Source organism: Heteronotia binoei, chromosome 4, assembly GCF_032191835.1.
Source record: "Heteronotia binoei isolate CCM8104 ecotype False Entrance Well chromosome 4, APGP_CSIRO_Hbin_v1, whole genome shotgun sequence".
NCBI classification, from domain to species: domain Eukaryota; kingdom Metazoa; phylum Chordata; class Lepidosauria; order Squamata; family Gekkonidae; genus Heteronotia; species Heteronotia binoei.
In genome coordinates, this window is record NC_083226.1 from 12,542,460 (window position 1) to 12,551,111 (window position 8,652).

The window sequence follows — 8,652 nt, forward strand, 5'->3', positions numbered from 1 at the left end:
TATTCAATGGACAAGGCAGGTGGGGAGGAGGAGGGGGAACCCTCAGAAAGGTTCAGGAGCTGCGCTCCTGTGAGCTCTTGCTAAATCCGAGGCCGGCTTGAAAGAGAAATCAAAGATGTATGAAGGGGGAATTTTAAAAAAGAATAGAGATTAAGAGGAATCAACGGCTGGATTTTGGAAAAAGAAATTCCCCTCCCCGTAACAACACTAGCCTTCTTGTATGTGTGGCTGAGTAGGATTGGGAGACTCCTGGAGATTTGGGGATGGAGCCTGGGGAGACCAGGGACCTCAGTGGGGGGCAATGCCGGAGACGCCCCCTCCAAAGCCTCCATTGTATCCAGGGGAATTGATCTCTGTAGTTTGGAGATGAGCAGCAATTCTAGGGGGTCTCCAGGTTACACCTGGAGGCTGGCATCCCTATTAAGCCAAGAAGCAATTGCAGCACCTCTCTTCTGTTGCCTTCCGCTCTCCCCAAGGAATCTGCCTTCCCCAGAAACGCAAGAGCCCGTCCCCTTCCCCCAGTCTATAAACCTAAAAAGACATCACTGTGATGTGAGTTTGTGTCGACAATTCTGAGTTCTTCCCGGAGTTAATAACAGAACTTTGGCAGCCCAACGGAAGTGTATGGGGCATACGCAAAAAGCCACCTGTGCTCACCGACTTCCCTCGCTCGGCTTTGCAGACCCAAGCTGCAGACCGTGGGCAAGAACCTGGCGATTCACTCCATGCCGCTGCACCAGGCGGAGAAGGTGACGTTCCTCTACCACTCCAAGAGCTGGAGAAGGAGCAAGGACGACGATCCAGTCATCAGCCAGTTTTGCGTCGCCCCCCTTCCTTTGGATCCAGGGTAAGTCAGGAGCATCTTTATAAAGGTGGCTCTAGCAAGAGAAAGGGAAGGCAATGGCAAGCCACCCCGTCAAAAGTCTGCCGTGAAAACGTCCTGATGCGACGTCACCCCAGAGTCGGAAACGACTGGTGCTTGCACAGGGGACTACCTTCACCTTTACTAGCAAGAGAAAAAGCTCTCTGGCTTTTTTCTCTCTGGAGAACTGGGCTGAAACCAATGAAATGAATTTTAACAGGGATCAATGTAATGTTCTGCATTTAGGTAGGGAAAATCCAACGCGTGGTTATAGGATGGGGGAGACTCGTCTTCGCAGTAGTCTGTGCGAAAAGGATCTAGGGGTCTTAGCGAACCGTACGCTGAACATGAGCCAACAGTGTGATGCGGTGGCTAAAAAAAGCAAATGCAAGTTTGGGCTGTATCAACAGATCATGTGAAGTGATCTGTCTGGTGGTAAAGCCAAACCAGGGTCTGGTAAAGGAAAGGCATGGGCCAGGAATGTGAAGACATTACAGAAGAGCATCAGAAGAGCCCCGCTGGATCATACTAACAGGCCATCTAATCCAGCATCCTGTCTCACACGGTGGCCAACCAGTTCCCCTGGACAGTGCCGGGTTAAACCCTGTGGGGCCCCCTAGGCAGTCAAAATCTCGGGGGCTCCCTCACACATCACCTCAGAGTCTGAGCCCCGACCCCTGCTACAGCCTGCAGGCCCCTTCTCCAAAGCCCCTTTGAGTAAGCTGCAGGGGAGAGGCAGAGAGAGGCAAACTTGGTGATGATGCCAGCAGCAGCCACATCAGGCAAGTTGGGCAGAGAGTGGCTCAGTCGCTGGCTGTGTGTGCAGGCTGGGAGGGCTGCAAGCGGAGGGGAAACTGGTCCGGGGCCCCTAAAGCTGGAGGGGCCCATAAGCCAATGCCTACTTGGCCTGATTGTTAATCCGGCTCTGCCTCTGGACAGCCAACCACAGAGGCCAAGGCCTTCCCCTGATGCTGCCTCCTGGCGTGGAGGTTCCTCTCAGTCACCCTGGCTAGTAGCCACTGTTAGACTGATCCTCCATGTGTCAATCCAATCCCCCTTTAAAGCTGTTTCTTCCCGTGGCCATCGCTACATCCTCTGGCAGCGGATTCCGCCTTTTAATCCCTCTCTGTGAAATGTAGTATTTCCATTTGTCCATCCTGAACCTCTTGCCCATCGGTTTCATTGGAGGCCCTCGAGAGTTCTAGTATTTGGGAGAGGGAGAAAAAGTTCTTTTTGTCAGCTCTCTCCATCCCAGGTATGATCTCATAAACCTCCGTCATGGCCCCAGACTCTTCAGCCTCTCCTTGCAGGGAAAGGGGCTCCAACCCCCTCGTCATCTCGGTTGCCTCCTCTGGACTTGCTCCAGCTCTACAACGTCCATTCTGAGATATGGTGACCAGAAGTGTTCAAAGGATTCCAAATGAGGCCCCACCACAGATCTATACAGGGCAGGGCCGGCTCGCCCATTAGGCAAACTAGGCAGTTGCCTAGGGCACCGGCAGGGTGGGGGCACCAAATTTGGCCTTCCCCCCCTCCCCCTAGGACACAGGGGGGAGGCGTGGAGGAGGGCGGCAGGCCACCAGTCTACCTAGGGCGCCATGTTTGCCCCCCTCTGTGCCTCCTCCTCCCTCCCTTCCCCACCCCAGGTCTATTTCAATGTCCGGAAGGGCGATCGAGTGCCGCTCCAGGCTGTGTAAAGGCGCCCTCACCAACGATCGATTGATTGGCGGGGAAAACCGTGCTGCGCTCAGTCAGCGCCCAGGCAGGCCAGCGGCAGCACGAACGAGCCGTCTCCGGAAAGGGCGCCGCTGCCGCTCCCTCCTCTGCACTTCCTGGATGGGAAGGAAGTGCGGAGGAAAGAGCAGTGGCAGCACCCTTTCCACGGTCCATTCAAGCAGCGTGGTTTCCCCCACCAATCAGCTGATCAGCAGGGGGGGCGCCTTTACACAGGGGCATTACAATATTGGCTGTTTTATTCTCAGGCCCTTTCCTAATAGTCTGTAACACACAGTTTCCCTTTTTCACCGCTGCAGGACCGACCCAGGCCACCTAGCCCTTGTCGAGGGTAATACGGCACCTTTATAATGGACTCATTTGCCTTTGTTACCCTTCCCTTATTAGTTAAGAGTCTCCAGCCTCCAGGTGGGGTTGGAGAGTTGTCTCCAGGGCTAGTGCTATATGAAGCGTTTTGTGATGTGATGAGTGGGATACGTCTCCTTGACAAAGGTATATTCGGAAACAATAATATAGCCGGCTTTACCATTGGAGGCTGTTGGCAACCCACTCCCCCCCCCCAAAAAAAGCTTTCATAAATGGCGAAGCCTTTAGTTTGGCATCTCTGAAGATGGACGAAATATCTATGAAAAATTAGAACTGACTGCACGCGGAATCCTTTTGGCGCTGGCACTTTAATTGACACCGTGAACTTTGGGAAATAACTTTGAGATTTCGTTCTTCGCACAGTGGACCTTTGAAGCTGTGACGTTTTGGATCTTGCCGAGCGATAGGGATTGTGCGAAAAGCGTTTTTGAATAATTAACTTACGTTTATAAATTTACCTTTAATATTTATTCGTTAATTGTCCACAGTTTTTTTTTTTTTTTCCTGTTTACATCGCCTCCAGGTGGGGCCTGGGAATCTCCCAGAATTACAATCGATCCCCAGACGACAGAGATCAATTCCCTGGAGAAAATGGCTGCTTTGGAGGGTGGACTCTATTGTAGGCTTCCCAATCCCCAGGTCCCAGCGGGGGTTCTTCCGCTTTCCCAGGCTCCTTCCCGCCCCCAGAGGACCATGCGCCTTCCCACCTCCGGAGGCTTCAGTCTCCAATTGAAAGGCTTCCTCTTGGGATGGGGTGTCTGTGTTACTTGGAAGAAGTTGGCTGCAACTCGTGAGTAGAGAGGCCAATCCCTTGCTTCAGAGTCGCCAGAAACGTCTGCTGAGCATTTCATTATTCCCTATGTGGAGATCAATTCTCATAGGGTATAATGGGGAATTGATCTGGAGGTTTCGGGGGCTCTGGAGGAGCTGTTTTTTGAGGTAGAGGCACCAAACTTTCAGTATAGCATCTAGTGCCTCTCCCCAAAGTACCCCCCCAAGTTTCAAAATCATTGGACCAAGGGGTCCAATTCTATGAGACCTAAAAGAAGGTGCCCCTATGCTTCATTATTTCCTGTGGAAGGAAGGCATTTAAAAAGGTGTGCTGTCCCCTTACATGTGATGGCCAGAACTCCCTTGGCGTTCAATTATGCTTGTTACACCCTTGCTCCTGGCTCCGCCCCAATGTCTCCTGGCTCCACCCCCAAAGTCCCCAGATATTTCTTGAATTGGACTTGGCAACCCTACTCTATTGGCACTATAGACTGCTGAGGCCCGACCCCTCATGAAACTTTGCTTTCCCCTGCCCTCCCCTCCAAAAAACCCCCAGGAAATTTCAACCTCGAATTGGCAACCCTGTGTCTAACTTCACCCCGTTCCTCCTGCAGTGAGGCCATGTTCTGCATGCCTGAGACGACGATTCTGACTGGAAAAACGAGTCCTTTCTATGACTTCGGTGTTTTATATGAGACTACCACAGTGCCCCTAGAGGACGCAGAGACAATGACGGGACCATGACAGTGAAGTGCGCTGGAAGCTGTTTGTGCCCCTCTTCTCTGCCCTGAAGACAGAGGCCTGGGAACGTTGCGAATGTGTGCTTGAACCAATCCCACCAACACCTACAATGCCTCTGTGTCTCCACCCGAAGCTGCTGAATTTTTTGCAGTCACGAAGACGAGATGCAACGTGAGCAGAGGGGTGGGGCGGGGTCTATCTGGAAGCATCTTCCTCCCGCTGAGTTCAGTCCAGACGTACCTTATTCCTTGCTGGAACCGAAATCTGAAAAGACCGGCTTGTTGCAGAACGTAACAGCAGCCCTGCTGGATTACACCCAGGGTCCATCAAGCCCACCGTCTTTTTCCGCATCACAGCCGTTAGTGCAGGTAGGTAAAAAAACCCTTCCCCTGTGTTTGCCTCCCAACATGGGAGGTTGCGTTTAGGCATCATGGTTCACAGCCATCGATGGACATGATTCTCTACGAATTTGTCTGTTCTCCTTTTCAATGCAACTAAACTAGCGGCCATTGCTACTCCCCATACTGGTGAGTACCATGGGTTAAATTACTCTTTCAGCAGTGCAGGGGTTCCTTTCCCACCATCCTTGAATCTACATCACTGAGTGTCCGTGACGTATTATTGTGTCCTCCCCTAGGGCCAAATTAGATGCGAAAGCATCCATTTCTCTGTTTTATTAACTTCTTAAACCATGGCTTTTATCATTTGTGCTGTTGTTATATATTCTGTTTTCTTTCTTTTTTGGGGTGGGGGAATCTGTCGTTGCTGTTTTAACTGTTCCTTTCTTGTGACTTGTGATGCTGTTTTCATCGGCTCGCTGTTTTCGTTGGACGCATCCCAAATAAAACCAGCATGTCAGACAGCAGGGTTGAGTGTAACTTAATCTTTAAACGGGTGTGTAATGTACTGGGTTCTGAGACGCTTAGCGGTCAGCTTACTTTATTAGCGAGCACGTCACAAAGCAACATGGCGGGTCCAGGTCCCCGATTAGATACATTTCCCCGAACAACCCACTTCCCAGACCAGTCCAATTGAGACCCTTTAAAGTTCCCGCCATAGATCTTCATAGGCGGTGAGGGAAGTCCATCCCTAGTCAGGTGACCCACGGTTTCGCGGCGTTCACCTGAGAGCATTAGGTACGCTGGGTTGGAAATTCAGTCCCCAAAATGCAAGACACAACAGAGTGTGTGTGTGTAGAGATAAGGGAGCATTGCCAGATGCGAGTTGGGAAATTCCTGGAGATTTGGTGGGGCTGGCGCCCGTGACGGGTGGGGTTTGGGGTGGGGAGGGACTTCAAGAGGTGCATAATGCCACCCTCCAAAGCAGCCGTTTTCTCCAGAGGAACTGATCTGTGTATCTGGAGTTCAACTGTAACTCGGAGAGATCTCCAGGCCTCACCTGGAGATGGCACCCCTAAAAGAAGGTACTGGGTCATTACATTGTTTGGCGCTAAGTAGATGTAGCAGAGCAAGATCTACTAAAAATTCCCTCAGCCAGCTCTTGGCTAAAAAACGTTTTCAAGTCGGCAGTCTTGGTGTTATTTATTCCTATTAAACATGTTTAGAAAGCGATTTCCTGGATTATTTTAAAAACAGCTAACTGATGACATTTATGTCTTTGCATAAGTCTAAAGACTTTGAGGTCAGGAAGGAATTTTCCTCCAGGCCAGATTGGCCCAAGGAACCTGGAAGATTTTGGCCATCCTCTGGACGTAAAACGAGGGTTCTTAGGTCCCTCCTGGAAGCTGGCAGGGAATTGCCCCGGGGGAAGGGGGAGGTGGGGCGGGCTTACCGGAAGCATGGAGTTTCGTGCAACAATTCATCAACCTGCCCTCATGACTTCAAACATGACCTGGAAGTGATGTGAGCACATTGGGTCAATGCTTTGGTCTGGGAGCAAACACTCTATGGCAGAATTAGCTTCTACCCTAGAGTTTTCCTCAAGAAACAGAGTGCCACCCCAATATGCCTATGTCAGTTCTGGGTCATGTTGAAGTCACGTAGGCAGGTTGCTAAAATGAGTGTCCCCTGCCAGTCGGCTGATAATTGGTGGAGAGGTGAGGCCTGGTGGGAGGGGCACCAGGGGTCTGTCAACCCTACATAGAGCAGGGGTGTCTGGGAGATTGAGGGGAGAGTAGCTACAAATTTCCTGCATTGTGTAGAAGGTTGGACTAGTTGACCCTTGGGGTCCCTTCCATCTCTGTGTTTCTGTCTCTAAATCCACACATCCAACCATCAGTGTTCCCTCTAAGCTGAGTTAGCGTGAGCTAGCTCACAGATTTTTAGCCTCCAGCTCACACATTTTTGTCTTCGCTCAGGAAGGATGACCTCAGAGCACACTAATTTCTTTGTAGCCCACCACTTTAATCCCGGTAACTCACAAAGCAGAATTTTTGCTCACCAGATTCTGCAGCTTAGAGGAAACATTGCCAACAATGATCATTTAAAGCCCAAGTATCGTAGAGACGTTCTTCCTTCCAATATACCTCATGCAGTAGAGATCCCATCATTTTTGAATGGGGAATGAAGAAAACGTTTCCGAATCCAGTAGAAGATCTGATCATTTGTGTCCACCACCCTTTGCCCTTGAGTCCCACTGTTTCAGGATCATCTCAGTGACATCACAGACCACAATTGGCCGAAGGACAGAGCAAAGGACGTCAAAATAACGTAAAGAAGCCACACAGTGCTATAAAGTATGATTTAAAGCTGTATTATAGGCAACTTCTTACATGATTGACTTTTGCTGGGTTTGAAGGATATTTTAGACAGCTAAATAAATACACATAGGGTTACCAGATGCCCTTTTCGTTTCATTTTAAAAAAAAAAACCTGATGAAAATGTCCACTTTTGGAATTGGAAGGTTAGGAATATTCTGAGCTAGTAGCAATGATTACAGCTTAAACAGAAGGGATATTTAAGATTTAGAACAAAGTTAGAGTCTAGTGGCGCCTTTAAGACCAACAAAGTTTTATTCAATCTATCAGATAAAATTAGAGTTGCCAAGTCCAATTCAAGAAATATCTGGGCACTTTGGGGGTGGAGCCAGGAGACATTGGGGGTGGAGCCAGGAGCAAGGTCGTGACAAGCATCATTGAACTCCAAAGGGAGTTCCGGCCATCACATTAAAAAGAGACCGCACACCTTCTTAAATGCCTTCCTTTCATAGGAAATAATGAAGGATAGGGGCACCTTCTTTGGGGGCTCGTAGAATTGGACCCCCTGGTTCAAACGTTTCGAAACTTTGGGGGTATTTTGAGGCGAGGCGCTGGATGCTATACTGAAAATTTGGTGCCTTTACCCCAAAAAACAGCCCCCCAGACCCCCAGATACCCCCAGATCAATTCTCCATGATTTTCTATGGGAATAAGTCTCCATAGGGAATAATAGAGTTCCCAGCAGACATTTCCCTCCCCTCCCCCCGCTTTCTGACAACCCTGAAGCGGGGGGAGGGCCTCCAAACCGGGGGATCCCCTGCCCCCACCTGGGGATTGGCAACCCAAGATAAAATGAAGGCAAGCATTCAAACTTGCAAAGGTGCCGGTGGAGTCTAATCTGATTCTTTTGTTTCAGACCAACATGGCTACCCACCTGGGTCTAAAATGAGACGTGTCACAGTGATCACTGGTTTGAAGTAGTCTTATTGGGCGATACGTCCTCTTTTTTGCTTTTCAAAATGTGTAATCCTGAACACACACCAAGATGCCTTATCCTGAATCAGACTCTTCGTACATCAACATCAGTGCTGTCTGGGGAGGGACGGTGGCTCAGTGGTAGAGCATCTGCTTGGGAAGCAGAAGGTCCCAGGTTCAATCCCCGGCATCTCCAAAAAAGGGTCCAGGCAAATAGGTGTGAAAATCCTCAGCTTGAGACCCTGGAGAGCCGCTGCCAGTCTGAGAAGACAATACTGACTTGGATGGACCAAGGGTCTGATTCAGTAGAAGGCAGCTTCATATGTTCATATATGTCTACTGAAGACTGGCAACGGCTCTCCAAGGCCTTATGCAGATTTCGTTCGTGTTACCCCCTACCTGGCCCTTTTAACTGGAGATGCTGGGGATCACACCTGGGACCTTCTGCATGCCAGCGCAGACGATCCACCGTTCGACCACAAGCCCCATTGCTTCACTGCATAAAGCATACGGCTTTTTATAACTGAAATAAGGGTTTTGAAGTAA

The 8,652-nt window shown here is 49.9% G+C and overlaps 1 protein-coding gene across 1 annotated transcript in view; it reads left to right on the forward strand.

The window, feature by feature from the left end:
* PLA1A (phospholipase A1 member A) overlaps positions 1–5,339 on the forward strand; it is a 37,592-nt gene extending 32,253 nt beyond the window's left edge. Inside the window, 2 exon segments of the mRNA XM_060236301.1 lie at positions 683–847; positions 4,348–5,339. Of these exon segments, the coding sequence (XP_060092284.1) occupies positions 683–847; positions 4,348–4,477 (295 nt within the window). The 3' untranslated portion in view covers positions 4,478–5,339.
* The last annotated feature ends 3,313 nt before the right edge of the window (positions 5,340–8,652 follow it).